Here is a 24,576-nt window from a genome sequence, read left to right as displayed (position 1 = left end):
GAGTTTGAGCCTCGCATTGGGCTTTCTGCTGACAGCACAAAGTCCACTTAAGATCTTCTGTCCCCCCTTCTGCCCCTCCCCCGCTTTCACTCGCGTTCTCTCTCAAAAATAAGTAAACTTTAAAATATATTAAAGAGAGAGAAATAGGGGTGCCTAGGCGGCTCAGTCGGTTAGGCATCTGACTTCAGCTCAGGTCATGATCTGAGTTCGAGCCCCACATCAGGCTCTGTGCTAACAGCTCAGAGCCTAGAGGCTGCTTCAGATTCTGTGTCTCCCTCTCTCTCTGCCCCTCCCCTGCTAATGTGCTGTCTCTCTCAAAAATGAATAAACATTTTAAAAAATTTTAGAAATATATTACTGAGAGAGCGCATGCATGCACAAATGCAAGCATGAGAGAGGGAGGGGCAGAGCGAGAGGGAGAGAACCACGCAGGCTCCGTGGGACAGCACAGAGCCGACATGGGGCTCCATCTTACAAAAACTGGGAGATCAGGACCTGAGCTGAAATCAAGAGTTGGGTGCTCAACGGACTGTGCCACCTAGGCACCCCACAAAAAATATTGTTTCTTCTAATTTAAAATTTTACCTTTATTTTAATTTTTAAAAAATATTTATTTTTGAGAGAGAGAGAGAGAGAGAGCACAAGCAGGGGAGGGGCAGAAAGACACACACGGAAAGAATCCAAATCAGGCTCCAGGCTCTGAGTTGTCAGTACAGAGCCTGATGCGGGGCTCAAACCCACGAACTGTGAGATCATGACCTGAGCCAAAGTCAGATGCTTAGCCCACTGGGCCACCCAGGTGCCCCTTAAGGTTTTATTTTTAAGCAATCTCTATACCTAACATGGGGCTCAAACTTACAAGGTCAAGATCAAGAGTCACATGCTCTATTGACTGAGCCAGCCAGGTACCCCATCTCAAAAAAATATTTTTTTAAAGTAGAGCAGGAGAATTACAGGCCAAAATCCCTCATGAAACTAGATGCAAAAGTTCTCAACAAAATACTAGCAAATCAAATTCAACAGTACATTAAAAGAACTATTCACTATGATCAAGTGGGATTCATTCCTGGGCTGCATGACTGGTTTGATATTTGCAAATTAATGTGGCACACTACATTAATAAACAAGAGGGTCTAACCCATATGATCCTGTCAATAGAGGCAGAAAAGCATTTAACAAAATACAGCATCCTTTCTGTATAATAAAAACCCTCAAGAAAGTCAAGACAGAAGGAACACACCTTAACATCATAAAAGCCATATATGAAAGGCCCACAACTAATATCATCCTCAATGGGGAAAAACAGAGCTTTCCCCCTGAGATCAGAAACACGACAGGGGTGTCCGCTCTCACCACTGTTGTTCAAAATACTGCTGGAAGTCCTAGCATCAGCAATCAGACAACAAAAGGAAATAAAAGGCATCCAAATTGGCAAAGAAGTCAAAAGTTCACTCTGCAGATGACATACTTTTCATGGAAAACCCAAAAGACCCCACCAGCTGCCAGAGTTGATACATGAATTCAGCAAAGTCACAGGATACCAAATCAATGTACAGAAATCAGGTGCATTTCTATGCACCAATAATGAAGCAACAGAAAGAGAAATCAAGGAATGGATCCCATTTACAATTGCAAAAAAATCATAAATACCTAGGAGTAAATCTAACCAAAGAGGTAAAAGATCTGTATACTGAAAACTATAGAAAACTTATTAAAGAAAGTGAAGTAGATATTAAAACAATGGAAAAAATCCATGCTCATGGATTGGAAGAACAAATATCGTTAAAATGTCAATACTACCCAAACCTATCTACACATCCAATGCAATCTCTATCAAAATAGCACCAGCATTCTTCACAGAACTAGAACAAACAATCCTATAATCTGTACAGAACCACAGAAGACCCCAAATAGCCAAAGTAATGTTGAAAAAGAAAACCAAAGCTGGAGGCATCACAATCCCACACGGTAACCTATATTACAAAGTTGTCATCATCAAGACAGTGTGGTGTTGGCACAAAAACAGACACATAGACCAATGGAATAGAGAACTCAGAAGTGGATTGACGAATATATGGCCAACTAACCTTTGAGAATCAGGAAAGAACATCCAATGGAATAAAAGTCTCTTTAGCAAACGGTGCTGGGAGAACTGGACAGCAACATGCAGAAGAATGAAACTGGACCACTCGCTTACACTATACACAAAAATAAATCCAGACTGGATGAAAGAACTAAATGTGAGACAGGAAGCCATCACAATCCTACAGTAGAAAACAGGAAGCGACCTCTTTGATCTTGGCTGCAGCAACTTCTTACTTAACATGTCTCCAGAGGCAAGGAAAAAGAAAGCAAAAAATGAACTATGAGGACCTTATCAAGATATAGAGCTTCTATACAGCAAAGGAAACAATCAACAAAACTAAATGGCAACCGATGGAATGGGAGAAGATACTTGCAAATGACATAGCAGATAAAGCGTTAGTATCCAAAATCTATAAAGAACTTATCAAACTCAACACATGAAAAACAGTCCAGTGAAGAAATGGGCAAAAGACATGAACAGACACTTTTTCAAAGACCTCCAGATGGCTTACAGACCCATGAAAAGATGCTCAACATCATTCATCATCAGGGAAACACAAATCAAAACCACACTGAGATACCACCTCACACCAGTCAGAGTGGCTAAAATTAACAACTCAGGAAACAACAGATGTTGGCGAGGATGCAGAGAAAGTGGAATACATTTGCACTGCTGGTGGGAAGTCAAACTGGTGCAGCCACTCTGGAAAACAGTGTGGAGGTTCCTTAAAAAATAAAAAATAGAACTACCCTACAACAAATGCACTACTAGGAATTTATCGAAAGGCCACAAAAATGTTGATTCAAATGTGCACATACACTCCTATGTTTATTGCAGTGCTATCAACCATAGCCAAATTATGGAAAGAACCCAAATACTGCTGACTGATGAATGGATAAAGAAGATGTGGTACATGTGATAATGGGATAAAATGGGATACTACTCAGCAATGGAAAAGAATGAAATCTTGCCATTTAATAACCATGTGGATGGGAACTGGAGGGTATTATGCTAAGTGAAATAAGTCAGAGAAAGAAAGATGTATGATTTCAGTCATATGTGGAATTTAAGAAACACAACAGACGAACACAGGAGAAGGGAAGGAAAAATAAGATAAAAACAGAGAGGAATCCAAACTGCAAGAGACTATTAAATACAGAGAACAAAGTGAGGATTGCTGGAAGGGGTGGGTTTGGGAGGGGGGTTAAATGGGTGACAGGCATTAAGGAGGGCACTTGTAATGAGCACTGGGTGTTGTATGTGACGAATCACTGAATTCCACTCCTGAAACCAATATTGCATGTATGCTAACTAGGATAAAAAAAAAAAAAACAACTTGAAAAGAAAAGTAAATAATAAATAAAAATAGCACAGCCTGAATGTCTGAGGTTCTCTGACTTACCATAAATGCTTCAACGTCTGGTTGACTTTCAACATCTCTGCCATGCTCTCTGCCACTTCATCATCGAGTTCGTTTTTGGTGAGCCTAGGAAAGAAAGCAAGTGTTTACTCAGGAGAGCCCTGCCTGGCACACGTTTTTACATCAGCTCTCAGAAGCGGGAGCCCAGCCCAGATCTCTTCAGCTTCTGCTGCTAAACGCTTGCTGACATGAGCAAACAGCCAGGCCCCAATCCCAGTCTCTGAGCCCTTGTAGACAATAAGTAGGGCTCGTTTCTAGGGCAAATCCCGTCCCCAAGCTCCTACTTCTTAGTCCCGCTGCCACAGAGGAGCCCATGCTCGCTCCCCATCTTTGCTGCACCCTCAGATCTCACAGAGGCTCGGGGCCAAGGGCCACTTCCCAGGCTTCCTCCAGCCCTCCGGCTTCCAGCTTCCCTGAACACCCCTGACAGCGTGTTACCAAAGTCTGTCATACGAAGACCTAGAAGAGCCTGCCTGAACTGCATGTTAAAATGTGCTCAACGCTTTGCTCTGAGGCCAGTTGCAAAGGACCCAAGTTCAGTGAGTCAAGGTTCAGGAAGTCTCTCTGTTGTTCCGAACACCAGCAGTGGCCTGGATAAAGTGCCGAGGACTAGAAGCTCCTGGCTGTGAAAAGGATTGGACCCTTTCATGCCAGTGGATGAAAGAATAAATAAGGAAGAAGAATGACATAGAACAGTAAACAATCAACAATCATTCTTCAAAGGGCAATTTGGTAGCGTCTTGCTGTATTTTAAATGTGTTATACTTTGAGTCAACGATCACACTTCTGAATGACACTTCTCACTGCAAAGATAATACACACAAAGATCTACACGGGCATATGATCGTGGTGTTAGCGGATACACCGTGAAGTGTGAAAACATGTGAGCATCAGCAGAGGCTACTGGGAAACGAAACTGCAAACATCCATTCAGTGGGTCGTTGTGCAGCCCTCAGAGGGAATGAGGGGGAGAGGGAACGAGGGGGAGAGAGAACAAGGCAGAAGAACACTCTATTTAACGGTGCTCTGGAGCCAAAAATGCCGGCTGTGTGTCTCTCACTAGCACCACAACCTCAGGCAGGTGGTTTAACTTCTCTGGGCCTGAGTTTTCTCACCAGAGAAATAAGGGTCCACAGTCACAGTACAGACATTATGGGGTGGCTGCAGGGGCGAGTTAACACATATAAAAAGGCCTGGGAATAATGCATGGCGAACAGTCAGCACTCGAGAAATGCTGGGAGTTGGCATTATTGTTATCCGTGCAGAGTAGGGGTTCGCAGCGGGGTGCTTTCCCCTCCAGGGGACATTCGTCAACATCTAGAGACATTTTTGATCATCACCATTGGGGGGGGGGTACTGCTAATGGGTACATGCCCGAGATTCTGCCAAACACCCTATACTGAACAGGACAGCCTCTCACAAGAAAGACGATTTGGACCACAATGTCAACAGTGCTGAGATGGAGAAATCCTGATGTAAAAGGACATGTAACATGCACACAATACACGGTTAAGATATTTTTTAAAGTCACTTGCGAAATGCTATTCTATTTTGTAAGAAAAGGGATATACATTCAAGCATGCATTCAAGTGCTAGAAGGCTAGAAGGGAGAGGCTGTATCTGGAAAACATGAGGGAAGAAGTACTTTCACTTCCTACTTTTCGAGTTCCTTACCTTTTATTTTTCTTTTTTTTAGGTATTACTTTTAAAAATATTTTTAAGGATCTTTTTTAGAGGAAAAGAATTGAAAATGCATTTAATGGCCAGCAGGACTAGTATCAGAGCTCTCAAAACGATGACATTGTCATGATGAACCAACGCAGCTGATGGCTTGCCGTGCATGGAGCCCAACTACAGTTCCCTCCCTTGGAAGGGGTTTATGATACGGGCAACTGAGTAAAGTACAAAGAAATAAAAATAGAGTAAGTGACAAAAAGAAAAACAAAACCAAAAAAAGCAGTGTCAGAAGGCAGCATACACTAAATAAGTACAGAGAGGGGTGAGGAATGTGGGCTTCTGGTGATAGGTGACAGGTGGGCTGGGACATGAAGGCCAAATCGTGACTCTGTCACCTGCGGAAGGAGGAAGTAGCTGAAGAGGAAGGCAGTATAAGAGGAGGCAGGGAGAAAAGTTTGAGCCAAGTGCGTGGAAGTTGGACCTGCACGGCAGATCTGAGGGGGTTCTGAGCATAATCCTGACAGAACGGCCAGCCTTCGGGGTTTCCTGAGGCCAGGGCTGGCAACGAAGGTGACCCTGGGACCCGTGCTCCTGGGGCCCCTCCCCCTTCCACACACCTGTTTGTGCTTCTAGGAATGGCTGCTTTCTATTCTAGGAAGAAATTAAATTATCACCCCAACACTGAAGAAAGGCCTAGAGCCTCTTCAATTAAAAGGCGGCTTTTCAGTTAGGATTCCCAGCTGGAATAGCCCCTGAGACCCAACCTTTCAAACTGACTTTGGTTATTACCAGAATATTCTCAGAGAGGTGTTCCGCTGCAGGGCCTGGGCGAGGCTCTTCCCTCCTTCTGTAGAGATGCCGTTGAATGCAAGACTAGGAAGGAAAGCACTTGGGGTCAATTATTAGAGACACGTCTACACTCGGCTTTGGCTTCAACAACCAAAACACCCGGAGGATGCTGCTGGGAGGAGGCTCCTTCCCAGGCTGACTCGAGGCCCGAAGCAGAAGGGCTCAGCCTTGCCAGCTGCCGCCCGGGCTTTGTGGCTCAAGAGCCCACACCTCGAGCAGGACAGGCACAGACTGGTCAAGAAGAGGGCAGACAGGACACGGAACACCAGTGAGACCTGGTCACAGCAGATCCGGGGCTGGGAAGGCTCTGCTTCGGGTGGCTGACATTTTCAAGGGGCCCATCGATGAGACCTGGAGAAGTTTCCTCTGTTCTAAAGAAGACCGTCTGCTTTCCCCCTCACCTTCTTGGACTCTTTCTCAGCGTTAGGAAGGACCCAAGCAACAGGGAGATGACCAAGGCTCTGAGATTTGGCCCGAGGCCCCCAGGAAGGCCTTTACAGACGTGAGGTTCCCCTCTGTCTCAGCGCCGTCCTGTGAGTGAGGGAAGGACAGCATCCCTTGTCTGGACTTCAGAATTCCTCGCCACTTCCCCCACTCCAAGGGGCCTGGGGAGACTGCTGAGAGGACGTTTCCCCCCTGTGGCAATGGCCTAGGTCTTAATCTGGGTGGCGGTTACACTGGTGTGTAGCTACATCAAGTCGCCAAGCTGAACATGTAACAATAATACCAATCTCACGTGTCAATAAAAATCTTTTTAAAAACTCACACACGTACACATAAACACCTTCTCTGTTAGGAAAGCCAAACCGCCTGCTTCCCCTCAGCTCCTCCCTGGCAAACCAAGAGGTACACGGAGTGACCGGGTTGGACCCTGGGGACAGCGGGTCTTGGAGGGCGGCACTCACCTCAGGTTGGTCAGGCTGGGGTGGTTCCTCAGAGCCTCTGCGAAGGCCTTTGCTCCTTCATCACCGATTCTGTTGCCCCACATCCTGAGGGCAGAGGCAAGACGGGAACGTTAGGCCTGCTCACCACTTACTTTCTGCCCGTGGCCACGCCCCGCTGTACGCGCACAGGTGGATGTCTGCGCTCTGTCCCCGGAGCTGTGGCCCGGAGCAGACTCCCACACCAGCCCCTTAGGGAGCTGCTCCTGGTTTCCAATTCAAAGGGACATGTGAGGGTAAGAGCAGCAGAAGCCTTGGAAACAAGCCCATCAGGTAGTTGCACAATTAGAAACTAAGTTCACGATGCGGTTTCTGAGAGCCGTTGGGGAGCGGGGAGAGGCGCTGCACACAGCCGTCCCAGACGCCCCTGCGGAGGATACAGCCTTCAAGGGAAGCCTGTGGAGGTGCCGACTCCCAGCATCCATTTGACTCGGTGCAGGGGTCTGAGACATTGGTGAAGACACAGTCTTATAAGAAGCAAAGAAAGATCAGGAAGCACCCTTGGAAACCCCACTGGCCACGCCGCTTTTCTGGGAAGAGGCCTCTACTACAGCGTGCTGGCCGGCCGATGCCGTCTGGGGGGAACTGCTGTAACGAAGCCCCGTCCCCCTCGTCCCCACGGCGGATAATCTGCAAGGGCCTGCGTGACAGGATGCTGGGCTCCAGAGCCAGACCCCTGGCCTCTCATTTAAATTGGATTTGGGGCACCTGGGTGGCTCAGTTGGTTAAGCATCCGGCTCAGGTCATGATCTTGCAGTTCGTGAGCTCGAGCCCAGCTTTGGGCTCTGTGCTGACAGCTCAGAGCCTAGAACCTGCTTCCGGTTCTGTGTCTCCCTCCCTCTCTCTCTCTCTCTCTCTCTGCCCCTTCCCGGCTCACACACTGTTGCTCTTAAAACTAAATAAACATTAAAAAAATTTTTTTTTAAATAAATAAACTGGATTTTTAACTGGATTTAAGGTTCACTTGGGTGAATTATATAAGCTCTTGGATCTTCTCTTCTCATCTATAAAATGGGGCTAATAACCTTCCCCCTAGAGTTGTTGTGAGGATTAAGTTAGTTAACATATGCAAAGCCCTTAGAACAGCGCCTGGCCTGTGGTAGGCCACAGCTATTTTTATTAGGCCAAGGGCACTGTCTGCCCAGCCCTGGGAACAGCGGACCTGGGGCTGCCTGGGCAACACGCTCTGCGACCTGCCACCATCCCTTCTGGGGACACTCAAGCCCTGGAATGAAGGCTCAGTATTTTGTATAGAAAGTACGTGTACAGAAGGATGTGGAGAAAGGGGAAGCTCTTACACGGCTGGTGGGGATGCAAGCTGGTGCAGCCGCTGGGGAACAGCATGGAGGCTCCTCAGAAAGGTAAAAATAGAACTACCCTGCAACCCAGCAATTGCACTACAAGGTATTTACCCAAAGCATACAAAAATACAGATTCCAAAGGGCACATGCACCCCAATGTTTATAGCAGCGCTATCAGCAATAGCCAAAGTATGGAAAGAATCCAAATGTCCACTGACAGATAAACGGATAAAGAAGATGTGGTATACGTATGTAATGGAATATTACTCAGCCATACAGAAAAAATGAAATCTTGCCACTTATAACGATGTGGATGGGGCTAGAGTGTACTATGCTCAGCAAACTGAGTCGGTCAGAGGAAGTCAGAGGCGGCTCAGTTGGTTAAACATTCAACTCTTGGTTTCAGCTGAGGTCATGAGCTCGCAGTCTGTGGGTTTCCAGCCCCACAATGTGCTCTGCTGCTTACGGTACACAGCCTGCTTGGGAATCTGTCTCCCTCTCTCTGCCCTTCCCCGTCTTGCTCTCTGTCTCTCTCAAAAATAAATGTGTTTTAACAAATAAATAAATAAAATAGGCACTGGTTGTAATGAACACTGGGTATTCTACATAAGTAATGAATCAACTAAATTCTACTCCTGAAACTAGTATTATAAAATAAAACTAGAAAATAGTATTTGCACTATTTGTTAACTACCTGGAATCTAAATAAAAACTTGAAACTACAGAAAAAAAGATGTGTACTATACAATTGAACGGTATCACATTTTTAATGAAGGGGAAAACTACTCATATTATGAGGTTAAGTGAAAAGGAGGCATAAAATTCTGTACATCTAGTCTCACCTCCACTATATTTAAAAAAATAGTGGAGAGAACACACCTATGTGAGAGAACAAGAAAGCTAAACTGACCTCAAATGGTGACGGTACTTCTGAGATGACTTTTGTTATCTTTTTTGTATTCTTCGTAGTTTATAGATCAAATTATCTGTTTATTTTATAATCAGATAAAAATTATAATAATATCAAAGCTTTAAAAAGCTTCTGGAGTCAAAACCATAATGAGAGACCACCTCATGTCTGTTAGGGTGGTTACCGTCAAAAAGAACAGAAAATAACAAGTGTTGGGGAGGACACGGAAAATCTGGATGCACTTGCTGGTGGGAAAGAGTGTGGCGGGCCCTCCAAAAATTATAGAATTTCCAGGGGCACCCGGGTGGCTCAGGTTAGGATTTCATGGTTCGCAGGTTCAAGCTCTGTGTAGGGCTCTGTGCTGACAGCTCAGAGCCTGGAGCCTGCTTCAGATTCTGTGTCTCGATCACTCTCTGCCCCTCCCCCACTCACATTCTGTCTCTCTCTCAAAAATAAACAAACATTAAAAAAAAAGAATGACCAACTGATCTAACAACCCCACTTCTGGGGATATAGCCCCCCAAAATTCAGAAAAACATCTGTATGCCCACATTCATAGCAGCACTACTCACAATAGCTAAATGTGAAAGCCACCCAAGTGACCAGATGAATGGACAAGTTGTGGCACATATATCCAATGGACTGCTACCCAGCCTGAAAAAGGAAGGACATTCCGACACATGCTACAACATGGATGAACCTCGAGGACACGGGGCTGAGTGAAGGAAGCCAGTGACAAAGAGACACATACTGTATGACTCCACTTAGGTGACGTACCCACGGCAGTCAAATTCATAGGGACAGGGGGCGCCTGGGTGGCTCACTCAGTTGAGCGTCTGACTTCGGCTCAGGCCACGATCTCACGGTTCGTGGGTTTAAGCCCCACATCAGACTCTGTGCTGACAGCTAGCTCAGAGCCTGGAGTCTGTCTTTGGATTCTGTGCCTCCCTCTCTCTCTCTGACCCTCCCCTGCTTGCACTCTCTCTCTCTCTCTCTCGCTCTCTCAAAAATAAATAAAACATTAGGAAAAAATGTTAAAAAAAATTCACAGGGACGGATAGCAGAAGGGTGGTGGCGGGGGCTGGAGGAAGGGAGAGTGGGGAGTTGTGGTTTAACGGATAGAGAGTTGCATTTTTGCAAGCTGGAAAGAGTTCTGGCGATGGATGGCGGTGATGGTCACACAGCTGTGAGCGTACGTAACGGCCCTGCACTGTACACCTAAAAACAGTTAAGATGGTAACTCTTACGTTTTATGTATTTTACAATAAAAAAAAAAAACCTGAAAACAAAACAAAAGCCTCCAGGGGCGCCTGGGTGGCTCAATTGGTTAAGCATCAGACTTCAGCTCAGGTCATGGTCTCATGGTCAATGAGTCCAAGCCCTACATCGGGCTCACTGCTGTCAGCACAGAGCCTGTCTGGGATCCTCTGCAAACCCCACCCCCCCGGGCCCCTCCTGCGCTCCCACACATGCTTGCTCTCTCAAAAATAATAAACACTTTTAAAAAGCCTCCAGGGAATACAGAACGTTCCCAAGGTGAAGAACGTCGGCCTGCAGACGCTTACCACAGGGGGCTAGAACGGCCCCCTCCATTCGCTGGAGGGGAAACGGGCTTGGGCATGAAGGAAAGAGAAGTCTGTTTAGCTGAAGTTGCAGGCAATCCTGGGACTTCCCTCGATGGTTCCCGGTTCCAGGCAGAAGCCGGCGGGGCTCCAGGAAGGATGCACTCTGCAGCCCCCCACAGCCGGCCCCAGCCGCCTTTGGGTGTATTTATGTCCAAGGACCCGGCAGGCGCTCTGAACCCGGGGCCGGTTGTACGGCACACACAGGGGCCTCCACCTCTACTCACCCAACTTCAAAGATGGATTTGCTGTTCTTCACAGCCAGGGCGAGACACTTTCCTCCTTCACTCGTTATCTTGTTCTCTCCCAGTCTGCAGAGAGAGCCGAGCCACGTCAGTCCCAGCGGTGGAGGAGGGGGGTCCACCATCAGCACCCTCGTCCCCAGCTCAGGGCCCCTCTTGGGAGGTGTGGTCTTTCTCCTGGGACCCGCAGCACCCATGCCCTGGGCTTCCTCTCAAGGAAGGACCCAAAGCCCTAGAAAGAGCCACTGGATTCCTCTCACCAGGTGGTCGCTGTCTGTGCCCAAACTTAGGGACCCATAAATGACCTTCTTTAAATGTCACTTGTTTCCATCAGCAGGCCAGGGAGGGGTGACCCACGGAGGGGGGAGCACAATATGTGTGTTCCCGTTACCAAAGCCATACCAAGGGCTCCTCTGAGCCTGGTGCTCTGTCACCTTTGGCAGAGCATTTCTGTGACAGGACTGAGGATCAAGCTCCTGCTTGCAAATGGGTGCTATGTCTGAAGGGCTGTGTCTCCCCCAAGGTAGGGGGCCCTGCGGAAATCCGAGCCTCCCCTCAGGTCATGATTCTTCCCTGCGGCCGGCTCTCCTTCCACACACGGGTCTCTTAACTTGACCCAGGTGGCTCTGGGGCAAGCAGACGGCTTTAGGGTGAGTGCACCTTCTCGTGACATATTCTGTGTTTGAATCATGAAGGGGTGACCCACGGAAGCCACCGAATAAGCCGCCATGCCCACCCCACTCACTTCAGGTGCGTGAGGCCTTTGCACTCGTCCAGGATTCTGGCGATGTATCTGGCTCCGACATCAGTGATCTGGTTGTTATACAGACTTGGAGAGAAAGCACAGCAGGAGACGTTAGGACTCCCAGTGTCGGTCCCCCCCCTCCCCATAGCTGACACGATGTTGCATTAGTTTCAGGTGTCCAACCCAGTCACTCCACAGGTTTACACGTTCCGCTATGTTCACTACAAGCACTATGTTTACTACAAGCGTAGCCACCATCTGTCACCATACGATGCTCTTACAACTTCAGTGGGTTCCTTAGACTGTCCCTTTTATTCCCGTGTCCCCATGCCATCTAAATGACCCCCATTTTTTAAGTGGATATGGGTATGTGCTGGCTGCTGATATCTGAAGTCTGGGCTGAAAGGGGAGAGGAAGGGCACACAGCCATTTGGGGCTCCAGCCACTTTCCCAGCCTTTGCTTCTGCCCCTGTGAGCCGTAAGAATCACAGCGCCCCCACAGGGCCATCAGGACGATTACATGCAACCAGGCGAGTGGCAGGTGATGGGTATTTTTCGGTTAAGGTTACAAGCGGCATCTTGAGGGGGGAAATGAGTGTCGGAAGCCTCGGTCTGCCTGTTAGTCATTTTACCACCTGACACCAATTCAACAATAAGGCAGAAAAAAGCTGAACGTGGTAAACAGGGTTCAAGCGCTCCGCAGTCACACAAAACTCCTGAGCCGGAAGGCAGTCTGGGATCATGTGCTTCGAGGGTCTCATTCCACAGCCAAGGGAGCAGAGGCCGGGGTGGGGGGACGCCTGACGACAGGCTCACGGTCGGCAGAGGCCAGGGGTGCGAGACAGCGCTTACACTACAAATCCCAAAGGCTCTGAAAACCCACAGCTTACCGTTACTGATGTGGCGCCCTTTGTGGGCTTTATCCCAATTGCTTTCAATATTCACACAGTTCGCTGCAGAAATATTAAATGACTTGAAACCAGGGTAATGCCCTTGACCTCACTGGCCATCTCACTGATCTACAGCATGTGCACTGAATTCTGATCCGTGTCCTGCTCTCAGGGCTCTGGATGAGGGATCGTGGACCCACAACGGTGAGTCTAACATGTAAAAACAGTATCTAGCGTTTATAAATCTAGCCCTGGCTGCTCCCTCGGCAACCTGTAGTCACCACTTGTAAAATACTTGCCTGTAATAGGATCCCAGTAGACAAGTGAGAGACATTTCTGGGCTGGCTCAGAGCAGGCTGCTGGCCAATGCCAAGAGCAGAACCCAAGACTCCAGGGGGCTCGTCCTGGTGCCTTGGCCACCATTCCAGCCCCCCGCTGACCCGCACAAATGGCAGTCCCCCTCTCCCCTGTGTTATAACTACATAACTGACCTGGCGCCATTGACGAATACGTACCCTAAAAAAGTCAGAATTTTGTATTTGGTCAGCTCTTCATATAACACCTTAACCCCGCTGTCAGTGATCTGGTTTACGCTGAGTCTGAAACAAAACAATGAAGGAAGTTGACCAATCACGGGAGCTGCTCACTATGGAGAAGCAATCACGCCACAAGGATCCAGAAGCCTCTAGGTCCTGGAGTTTTCCCAGCGATAAACGGCCCCTGAGACAGTGGCCACGGCAGTCAGCCACATTGCTCCTAAAGAGCCTGGGCGTCGTGCGGCCGACAGACCCACGCGAACTGGCCTGTCGGCAAGGCTGCAGCACAGCCCTGACTTGGCACGAGGGCTACGAGAGACACATAAAGGACACGTGAGGCCGGCCACCTCTGACAGCCTGCATTTGCGGGTGGCCTATGTGTCAGTCAGGCCTTCTCTGTGGTTCTCAAGGCAGAGCAGGGCCTGTGTATTTGGAAACGTGTGGAGCTGCCCGTAGTGATGGCAACCGGGGGGTGAGGACAAGGCTAACAGGTGTCCTGTGAAAGGCTGGACAGTCCCCACAAGAACTGTCTCACCCGCAGGGCCACCAGCCTCCCCATCTGGAGGTCACATTTATAGATGGGGGCAGGAGGACAGAGCCTTCAGGAGGATGATGTCTCCTGCACAAGGGCCGGCCACACGCAGGAACTGTTCTGCGCAATCCCTACACTAACAGGATGTTCGGATGTGGCTAAGATGTGAAACAATTTTTGTTTTTTACTACCAAGTAATCTGTGTAACACTCTACCCTGATTTTCTCAATCCTTCACCGTATCGTTTACGTGGGGCTGAAGGACAGAGGAAGGCTCAGGGATGGAGCAGAGTGCGGGAGACAGCCATCCAAGGGTCAGCTGACTTTTTCTGTAAAGGGCCACAGAGCAAATAGTTAGGCTCTGAGGACCCTGTTGTCCCTACTGCAGTTACTCGACTCTAGTGTGAAGCAGCTGTGGGGCACCTGGGTGGCTCAGTCAGTTAAGTGTCCAACTTTGGCTCAGGTCATGATCTCACAGCTCCTAGGTTCAAGCCCCGTGTCGGGCTCTGGGCTGACAGCTCAAAGCTTGGAGCCCGCTTCGGATTTTGTCTCCCCCTCTCTCTCTGCCCCACCCCTACTCTCTCTCTCTCTCTCTTTCTGTCTCTCAAAACTGAATAAATGGAAAAACAATTTTTTTTTATAGTGCGAAGCAGCTGATATGTAAACATATGGGTGTGGCTGTGTTCCAATAAAACTTTATTTACAAACACAGACCTGAGACAAACTGGGCCAACAAGCTGACCTCTCTAATAAGTGCTGAACAAGTTTGATTTTTAGGTCACATCAAAATTATGAGGTCAGCTACTCAGGCTGACCTCCTCCAATGATACCCACCTTAGTGCTGGGGCAGTGTGTGCACACACTGCACGGCCATCCCAGGGTGGCAGAGGCTGCTAGTCACTTCCAATATCTGTGCTTTCTTAGAAATAGAAGTCCCCATGTTTTGAACTCGGCACATGAGATTAAGTTCACCCCCATGAAATCTAAGAGGAAGTCTCATTAGCCATAGCTAATAGAACTTGTCAAGTTCTCAAAAGAATGAGGTATGTCCTTCTTTGCCCTTTCTTCTTCTTCTTGGAGGCTGGAATGTCAACTGAATGGCTGGAACTGAGCAGCCATCTTGGGCCAGGAGGTGGGAATCAGGGAGTGAGGGCAGCAAGGCCACTGCAAGGCTGAAGGGAGCCTGGGCTCCTGATGGTCCTGGAGGCACCACAGCAGCCCTGACCTGCCCTCCTCTCTGACGGCAAGCTTGTAACCTATCCAAGCCACCAATATTTTGAGTTTTCACTAACCCTCAACCCACATTACCCCTAACTCATGGTCTCCGGGAGCTCAAAATGCTTCTCTGAAGTTGCCCATTTCCTCCTGCTCTGTCTTTGGCTGGTGTGGAGGAGGCCTTCACCCAACGAGAGCTGCACCTGGGGCAGGCGCACCACCTTGGTGCACTCCGTCTTAGGAGGTGAGCAGGGGAGGCCCCAGTGTGTGAGTGCCCCAGGCTGAGAGCACAGGGAACCAGGCTGCTCTGGCCTGGGCTCCCTCCATCCCACTGTCCCCACATAATGCACCGTCTAGCACTGGCGTACCAGGGACCCAGAATCAGTTCCAAATGCCCTCTGCTCTTCAGAAATGCAGGAGCCAAGCTATGGACTGAAACTGTCATAGAGATTTATGGGCTGTGTTTTATATAGGAAATGCTAACAGGAGAACGCAGACTGGCCTCTTTCCTCTAAGCCATCAAACAGGAAACCACTCGGGGGTGAGCGTTCTGTACTAAGATCCCCAGCAGCTCAGGGCAGCTGGCTTTGATGGTGGAAAGTAACACAGGCCAGGACGCACACAGTTTGCTTTTGAGGCAGTCACAAAAGAGCCCATGTGCCAGAAACCTTTCACTGGCTCTCTTTGAGCCTCCCATGAGAATCTCGAAAGGTTGATGCTTTAGGATTGACCCCGCCTCTACCGTGGCCCTGCTGTGTGACCTTGAGAACAACTCTGTGCCTCCACACCCTCGTTTGCCAAAATGAAGGAAAGAGTCCCTACCACCTTGGAGGGTTGCTCAGAGGATTACATCTGATACTGTTTGGAACGCACCTCCCCTTTCCTCAATAAGTGCCGGTTGCCATCACTGTCATTGCTAGGATACCAGCCTCTCCTTCTTCCAGATGAGGACTCAGAGAGGCTAAGCAACACACTCAAGGATGCCCAGCTGGGGCCGACCCAGGTCTGCCTGCTGCGGGCGATTCTCCCCCTGCCCTCCGCCACCTGGAGATAGAATAGGCGCAGTTCCAACCCCAGTGGTTGTGAGTGTCAGTGTGATTCAGGAGCTCCTAGCCCTGGATGATGGCCTGACGTCCCCGAGCTGGCCCGCCCTGGCCCCACTGGCTGCTCCCCAGGCCTGGTGGCCTCATCTGAGGAAAGTCTCACCTGAGGACAATGAGGCGGCTGAAGCAGGGCTGCAGCTCCCTCACGCCGTAGTCGTTGAGGTTGTTGTTGTCCAGGTCCAGAGCCAGTTGCTTGCGGAAGTGGTGCAGGACAAAGGAGAGGGCACTGCAGTCGGCAGAGCAGGCATTACAGAAGGTCAGCTTGAGGTAGTTGGCGCAGATGCCCTTAGCCACCAGCCGCCCCACCTTCTCGCTCTGCGTCTCGTAGATGCAGCGCAGCATCCAGATGAAGGTGGGCATGGCCTGCACCTGGTTATAGCCCTCAGACTGCAGGCGGGGCAGGCTCTTCAGGTAGGCCCGCGTGCTGGCAAACAGGTGCGCCCACAGGGCCCTGCGCTTTCTCCGCAGGACCGCATCGGGCACCAGGTGCCGCAGGAGTTTCTGCTTGGCCTTGGACAACAGCCCACACAGGAAGAGGTTGGTGAACTGAAAGTGATCCTTGTTCTTGAAGAGGTCTTCCCCCACCAGGCCGCTGCCCCTCAGGCACCGCACCGGGAGGAAGGAGGGGTGGCAGGGCTCGGTGGCCGCCTCGCCAGGCGCCATGCACTCCTGGAAGAACCGCAGCAGCTGCCGCGTGCTTACTTTGTTGTCCACCACGAGAAAGAAGGCCGCAAAGAAAGCCTGGAGGGTGACGTGGAAAAACTCATAGGCCTGCTGGTCGCCCCCGAGGCCCTGCTCTGGCACGGCCCGCAGGAAGCCCAGCTGCAGCTCTCCGTCCTGCACCTCGGCGGCCTGCACGTCCTCCTGGCTGAAGACAAAGAGGCTCCTCTCCATGCCCTGGTGGGCCACGCGCCCCAGCGAGCGCAAGGTGCCCCGGCCGGCGCGGAACGTCTCCGTCTGGCTCCGCGTGTTCCGCTGAACCAGGCTTGTGGGCTGCGTCCTGTTCAGGTGGACCTCGGTGACCAGCAGGAAGACGTCGGTTAGGGTCACCGTGCAGTCGGGCAGCTGCGTGGAGCCGTCCCAAACACTGTGGAAGTGCTGGAAACAGCGGAAGATGATCCAGCAGAAAAGCGGCACGGCGCACAGGCTGTAGAGGTTCGGGTTGGCCTCCAGCTGGGCCAGCAGGCGGTCCCGCACGGCCGGGTCCCGGAACACCCTCTGGGTGTAGGCCCGCAGTTGGCTGGGCGAGAAGCCCCGCAGAAACACCTTCTTGCGCAGGAGCTGGCGCGGGATCTCGATGCCAGTGCGCGCCGTGAGCAGCTTGGCGGCGCCCTTGAGCAGCTTCCCGCTGAGCAGGTTGGCCAGCAGGGCCAGGGGATGGGCGGGCTCCCAAGGGGAGGAGGTGTCGGGCACGGCGCTCAGGTCGAAGTCCGAGTGCACCTCGTCCAGGCCGTCGAAGGTGAAGAGGGCCGTGTGGGGGAAACGCAGCAGGAAGGCGAACACCTCATCCGGGTCCTGCTCCGGGTAGCAGTAATGCTTGAAGAGCAGGTCCTGCAGGCACAGCGTGTCGTCCTCCTTGAAGCAGCTGAACACGCGGCAGCGGAAGTGGAAGAAGAACTTGAACTCGGCGTCCAGCAGCCCTGCGGCCCACAGGCCCTGCAGCCGCTGCAGCAGCATGGACTTGCCCACGCCGGCGTCCCCAAAGATGAAGATGGTCTCGCCCTGCTCGCTGAGGACGCCGGTGGAGTGGTCCAGGAGGCAGGCCAGGCTGCCCAGCCGGCCCAGGCTCTCGTTCCGGAAGCCCACCAGCTCCACGATGGTGTCCGTGTACATCTCCTCCAGCAGCTGCTCCTCCTTCTGGGCATAGCACAGGATGAACTTGGCATCGAGGCCCAGTTGCTGTCGTAGTTTCTGGGTGTACCTGCTCACTGTAGGAGGGGACGGGAGAGGGGGATGGACAGCCAGTTCCATTGAAACCCTTTTTAAAAGTTTAAGTAATCTCTACACCCAACGCGGGGCTCGAACTCATGACCACGAGATCAAGATCCGCATGTCCCCCTAACTGGGCCAGCCAGGTACCCCCCTGAAATTCTTATTGTTGAGGAAAAAATTGCCTTGAGCATTCTTCTGCTTATCACACTGCTCTGAAAACAAAACTGAATGCCAACACTTTTGGTGAGAAAATATAACATTCGACATTGATCTGGATTGCAAATGAGCTGTGCCAAATCACCGAAACAGAGTAAACTCAGGTGAAAAACTAGCCTTATTCAAACTGAGGGGGTCACTAACTTAGCACCTGCCCACAGGGGAGCAGACAGTAACGTGCTCTCATGGGCATGGAGTTCAGCAAACCTGAGCTAGAGAGGGGCCTTGCACTGAGAGGGAGGTGGTCCTTCCCCAGACAAAAGGCTGTTCAATAAATTCCTTTCAAATACTTGGGGGGAGGGGAGGGACTGGGTGGTTTTTTTTTTTTATAGCTTTAGTAAGGCATAACTTACATACTATAAACTCATATATCTTACAATAGGCATTGTATACTACTCAATGATTTTTTACTCAGCTTGCAAAGTTATGCAAACATCATGACAATCCAGTTCTAAAACATCTCCATCATAAGCCCACTTCTAGCCAATCTCTGTCCCTGGCCCTAGGCACCTGCCAGTCTCCTTTCTGTCTCTATTAATTTGCCTTTTCTGGACATTTCACATGAATAGAATCACACAGTATGCAGGCTTTCACATCTGGCTTTGTAGAGTGACTTCTTTAAAAGCAATACTGAAGTAGCTGGTTAAAGAAACCAGTGGAGACATCTTTTTGAAAGAATTATTCCTCACAGGCAGGAACAGTTTTCTTTTCTCCCATGGAAGGAAACAGAATGAAGCAGGAAGGAGCAGTAAGAGTAAGAAACTAACCATGGCCATGGGAATCGGTCAGAGCTTGGCCCTGACATTGCTGGTTGGCCTGGATTTCCCTAAACACACACCTGATTGTCTGGGACACTGTCCTTTTTTTTCTGCGTTCAAGGTCAAACTAGATTCTTTAAACATCAGCATCTGGGACCTTGGTGCTGGTATATTTTCAACAAGCATCTCAAACTAGAGAGAGGCATGGAAAGAAGACTCCTTGGCTCCCAGATCAGATCATGGCCCCAATTACGTAGGCTCAGTGCACCTTGAACTGCTCTTGTCCTTATCACCACGTGCAAATACACATTTATGTGATTACTGTTGGGGTTCCTGCATTGGCCTCCAAGCTCCCTGAGAACAAGAACCATCTCTGCTCTGCTCTATAAGAAACCCCTGGCACCTAGCACAATGCCTTTGCCCATAGTGGGTACATCATTAATACCTGGTGGACTAATTGATTAGCTGATGCAGTACCACTGTGCTTTGGAAATAAGGACTGGCAACTAGAGGTGATGGAAGAATACTTTGCCTAGAATAAAATCTCCCAACGAATAAGAATCCTGGGCCAGGTGTCTTCCCAGGGGAATTCTAACAGAACATTTGAAGAAGAGTTGATATCTATTCTTCTCAACCTGTTCCAAAAAAAAAAAAAAAAAAATAGAACTAGAAAAAAACCTTCCAGACTCATTCTATGAAGCCAGAAGCCAGCATTACCTTGATTCCAAAACTATACAAAGATCCCATTAAGAAGGAGAAGTATAGGCCAATATCCCTGATGGACATGGATGCAAAAATTCTCAAAAAGATACTAGCAAATCTAATTCAACAGTACATTAAAAGAATTATTCACCATAATCAAGTGGGATTTATTCCTGGGCTTCAGGTCTGGTTCAAGATTCACAAATCAATCAACGTGATAGACCACACTAATAAAGGGAAGGATAAGAACTATATGATCCTCTCAAGAGATGCAGACAAAGTATTTAACAAAATACAGCATCCATTCTTGATAAAAATGCTCAACAAAGTAGGGCTGGATGGAACATACCTCAACATTATAAAGGTCATACACAAAAAAAGACCCACAGCTAGTATCATCCTCAATGGGGAAAAACTGAGTACCTTTCCCCTATGGTCAGGAGCAAGCCAAGGATGTCCACTTTCACCATTACAATTTAACAGAGTACTGGAAGTCTTAGCCTCAGTAATCAGACAACAAAAAGAAATAAAAGGAATCCAAATTGGCAAGGAAGAAGTCAAACTTTCACTATCTGCAGGCAACATGATACTCTGTAGAAAATCCAAAAGACTCACCAAAAAAATTGCTAGAACGAATACATGAATTCAGCTAAGTCATGGAACATAAAAACCAAGGTGCAGAAAACTGTTGCGTTTTTATACAACGATGAAGCAGCAGAAAAAGAACTCAAGGAATCAATCCTATTTGCAACTGGACCCAAAACAACAAGATACCCAGGAATAGGGGCACCTGGGTCACTTGAGCATCCAACTTCGGCTCAGGTCATGATCTCGCACTCTGTGAGTTTGAGCCCCACATAGGGCTCTGTGCTATTAGCCTAGAGCTCGGAGCCTGTTTCGGATTCTGTGTCTCCCTCTCCCTCTGCCCCTCCCTTGCTCACACTCTCTCTCTCTCTCTCTCTCTCTCAAAAATAAACATTAAAAATTAAAAAAACAAAAAAAGATACCCAGGAATAAACCTAACTAAAGAGGTAATCTTTGGAAAGATTTTAAAGAGGAAAAAATCATCCTTGAATTTGTGCAACCATTAAAATATCCATAGATGTCAGAACGGGAAGTAACCAAGAGGTCACGAGAGAGGCCATTCCCACACTTGCACAGGCCTCCATACCGATCAGACCAGCTACACGAGCTCAGTTTAGTCACAGTCCCTAGGCTGCACTGGGACAAGAGGTAACACAGTGCCTGGCCTCCCGCCTGAGGTAGAGGCCAGGGCTGACCGCGGTGGACCACGCCTTCGTGCACTGCTGAGCCCACACACCGCCTTTGCAAACCCAGGGCCTTGCTTGCTTACTGTCTGCAGACCCCGCCCCCTCCTTGGGGCAGACTCCTACCTGGGTCGGTGTTGATGACAACTTTGCTCTGAATGAGCTCGGAGGGGGAGAAGCCAGTGTCCGACAGCCAAGGCCTGAGATCCACGTAAGCATCTGCGAGTTGCTGGAGCACGTAGAGGAAGAACTCGGACACTTCCTCGCCCTTGCTCTGCACCAGGTCCAGAATTTTGCGGACCTGACAGCGGCGTAAACACAATGGTGTGAGCTAGCACTTGGGGAGCCCTCCCACCCCCCACCAGAAAGGCCCACATGCAGGGATCCAAGCTCATGCTACAGCCTCGAGTTTGCCCGTCTACCCAGCGGTGTGAGATGCTACCTACTGAAGGCCTAGAATCTGTGAACGGGACCCATTTTAGCAGGAAATTAAGCCACACAGCTCTAAGAAACCAGGAGGCTTCTAGGAACCCAAAAAGAAAAAGGTCGGACTCACGCAAGAGCTGTGCCCAGCCCTGAAATTCTTCCTGTTGTCTCCTTGTCCTTCTTAACCTAACACTACTGCCGGCCAGGAGGGAGTGTCGCAGGGAGAAAGCTACTGCTCAGACATAACGGGGGGAGGGGTGTGCTGGGCCACACAGCAAGGAGCTAACAGACCCCCATGTTATACCCTAAAAAAGTCATACCCTAAAAAAGTCTTTGGGTATTATTAAAAATGCAAGTAAAAAAAAAAAAAAATCACACAAGTCAGTTACTGTGCTTCCCCCAGAAACCCTCTGGTCTCCTCAGAGCCTGGCAGGATCACGTTACAAACAAGTTCTGTCACTCCTTCACCCAAAGAGTTTTTGGTCTTGCAATTCTACTTTTCAGGAGATGACACAAAGCTAAAATGCAACTAAGGGTTAAGATCTCCCACGGGGGAGTGTGGAAAAGCCTTTACTGTGGATCCAGCCCGGGACATGGTTGTTCCCAAACCAGAGGCAAGGTCATTCTCAGAGCCCTGCCCAGCAACGAGCAGTCTCTGGAGTTTAAAGACACTGATGGGATGGCCATTTTCTTTTTGCCTCCTTCTACTCGAAAGTGGATTGAAATCAACCGGTTTGGGAAGCAGTACATCGAGCGAGGAGAGCAGAGACATAAGAGAAAGCTGCTCTCGATGCGCGCACAAAGGCGAAATGTGCGATTGTGTAATAAACCGATAACTCGAGCGTTTGTTCTATAAACGACCCCAGTGGGAAATTCCACCAACGTACTAAACTCCCAGAGGTCCTCACTCAGATCAGCGGGAGAAGCCCCTTCTGGCCACCAGCCCCTGTCACCGGCACCTTGTCGGGCTGCGTGGGGCAGGCACACACGATCTCCGCATCTTCGGAGGAGAAGTAGTCATTCTTCAGCAAGTTGTCCACCAGACACTGGGTGTTGCGGATGTGAGTGACCAGAAGCTCCCGGTTGATTTTCAACAGTTTAACGTGGGAGTGAGAGTCCGATGGAATGATTCCCATCTCACCGTGGCCGTGCGTGTCCATGGCTAAAGGAGCAAGCAGCTACTTTGCCCCAGTTCATCTTTGGGTACAGGTATCTTCCTGGCCGCAGGGTGATCAGGATCCAGGGCACCTGCCTCTCTCTCAGTGCTGCCCCTGAAGAGACCGGCGAAATCGCCAATGAAACCAAAGCCATAGGAAAGGTCCCTCGCTGCCCTTTTGTCCTGGAATTTCTCTACTTCAAGCAGGAGGAGTCATGCTTAAGAGGGTGATCTGAGATGTATTAAAGAAAAAATCCTAACTGAACTGCTTCTGCTTGTGGGTTACATGCCTAGAGAGGGTGGTCAGACGTCTACAGCAAATACACAGCAAAACTTGTTTATTTCCTTTTAAATAAAACAGAAGTGTGCCTCAATCCGAGCCTGGAATAGAGCTGGAAAGATACATTATTTTCTATAAAAAAAAAAAGTTAACTGGGACTGGAAGTTTCCACATACACTGAGAGGGGAGCACCCAGAACTGGGAGCAAAGGAACCATGAGGGGGGAGGGGTTGTTGTGGGGGGAAGGGTGTGAGCGCAAAATGGCCTGAGGAGGGAGACAGCCAGCACGAAGTCTCCTGTGGTAGCCAGAGCTCAGGAACCGGAGCGCAGTGCCATCTCGGTCATTGCTGCCCATTCTGAGTTGTATCCTCACACCTCCAGCAAAGTCTGCTGTATACAAGCACCTCGGGGAGTGAAGGAGGAGCAACGGTCACATGTGGAGCGAAGCAGGGCAGGGGGAGGCAAGAGGTGAAGCGACATGACTTCCAAGTGGCAAATGACCAGGAAAGGCCATCCATCTCCCTGGAAACCCTTGAAAACCCTGTATACCTGCTGAACTTCCTGTCTGGGTAGAAACAGGGACCCAAGCCATTTTATCGAGGTATTAAAAACTAACTTGGGGTCACCTGGGTGGCTCAGATGGTTGACCATCTGACTTTGCCTCAGGTCATGATCTCATGGTTTGTGGGTTCAAGCCCTGTGTCGGGCTCTGTGCTGTTAGCTTGGGATTGTCTCTGAGAACTCTCCCTCTCTCTCTCTCTGCCCCTCCCTGCTCACACTCTCTCAAAAATAAGATTAAGAAATTAAAAAAAAAAAACCTGACTGGGGTTCTCTGAGCTACCCACCCCAAATTACACTGCTTTCCCTTCTGGTTCCTTAAGATCCTACAGCCTCTTCTCCACTCAGCCTTGTGTATATAAAATGGGTCGTTATCGTAGAAGTAGAAAACCCTTGACCTGGCCACTCAGCCCTTCATCTAGGTAGGAGAACTCGTGGATTTCAGAGAGAGAGTTTTTAAACTTTTTTGTTGAGCCCTGCCCACCCCCATCCCCCACAATGACAGACCTGTAAACATCTTTCATGTTTTACAAGCCCACATCCATTAACATTCAAGTTCAGTGGTTCTTGCTTTTTCCCCTCAAGTCAGACAGGAGTCTCCTGGTCTTTGAAATACTTCCAATTTTCCTTATCAGTTTGCTAAACATTGCAGGCCTTCCAGAAATTTCTCAGTGGGACCCCGCCCAATAACTTATAACCTGACAGAGTGAGCAAGAGACAGTACACTTGGACATTCTAAGCAGCAGGAGGGCAAGCCATTTTTACCAAAAAGAACTTTCAGGGATGGAAATGATTGGTTAGTTACTGTTATACTAGAAGTATGCTCACCTCCTGGGTGTTAATTCAGCCCTTTCCACTGAGGTCAATCGTATGCCCCATTTTAGGATCCACAGCTTTGGAAAACTGGGTCCCTGAAGGGATACCAGGTGATAATATTAAATTTAAATTAGGGGTTAATGATACCTTTTTAAGTTTCTGGCATTATTCTTTGAAGTAAGTCAGAATATTTGAGAACAACATTCTCTCCTTAAATCTTCAACTTCCAATTTCTTTCTGGAATCTGCAAAATAAAAACAACAGTTTTCTTTGAAAATACTGTTGTAATGAACAGTGACCAAACAAATGAAATTAATGACTAGATAGTTTTAAATCCAGGACTCAAGGATGCTAGGGCACCATCCACAGTGTCTTCCCTCAGGACAGTGTTTTCTA

At 49.1% G+C, this 24,576-nt stretch overlaps 1 protein-coding gene across 1 annotated transcript in view; it reads right to left on the bottom strand.

Moving 5' to 3' along the window:
• Positions 1-22,637, bottom strand: part of NOD1 (nucleotide binding oligomerization domain containing 1) — a 39,357-nt gene extending 16,720 nt beyond the window's left edge. Inside the window, exons 1-9 of the mRNA XM_029925618.1 lie at positions 22,330-22,637; positions 21,071-21,245; positions 16,172-17,996; positions 13,199-13,282; positions 11,794-11,877; positions 11,034-11,117; positions 6,938-7,021; positions 5,973-6,056; positions 3,489-3,572 (exon numbers count right to left, since the gene is read on the bottom strand). Of these exons, the coding sequence (XP_029781478.1) occupies positions 3,489-3,572; positions 5,973-6,056; positions 6,938-7,021; positions 11,034-11,117; positions 11,794-11,877; positions 13,199-13,282; positions 16,172-17,996; positions 21,071-21,245; positions 22,330-22,530 (2,705 nt within the window). The 5' untranslated portion in view covers positions 22,531-22,637. The remainder of the gene's footprint in view (positions 1-3,488; positions 3,573-5,972; positions 6,057-6,937; positions 7,022-11,033; positions 11,118-11,793; positions 11,878-13,198; positions 13,283-16,171; positions 17,997-21,070; positions 21,246-22,329) is intronic.
• Positions 22,638-24,576: the final 1,939 nt, after the last annotated feature.

Source organism: Suricata suricatta, chromosome 2 (assembly GCF_006229205.1).
Source record: "Suricata suricatta isolate VVHF042 chromosome 2, meerkat_22Aug2017_6uvM2_HiC, whole genome shotgun sequence".
NCBI lineage: Eukaryota > Metazoa > Chordata > Mammalia > Carnivora > Herpestidae > Suricata > Suricata suricatta.
This window is presented reverse-complemented; position numbering and strand designations above follow the sequence as displayed.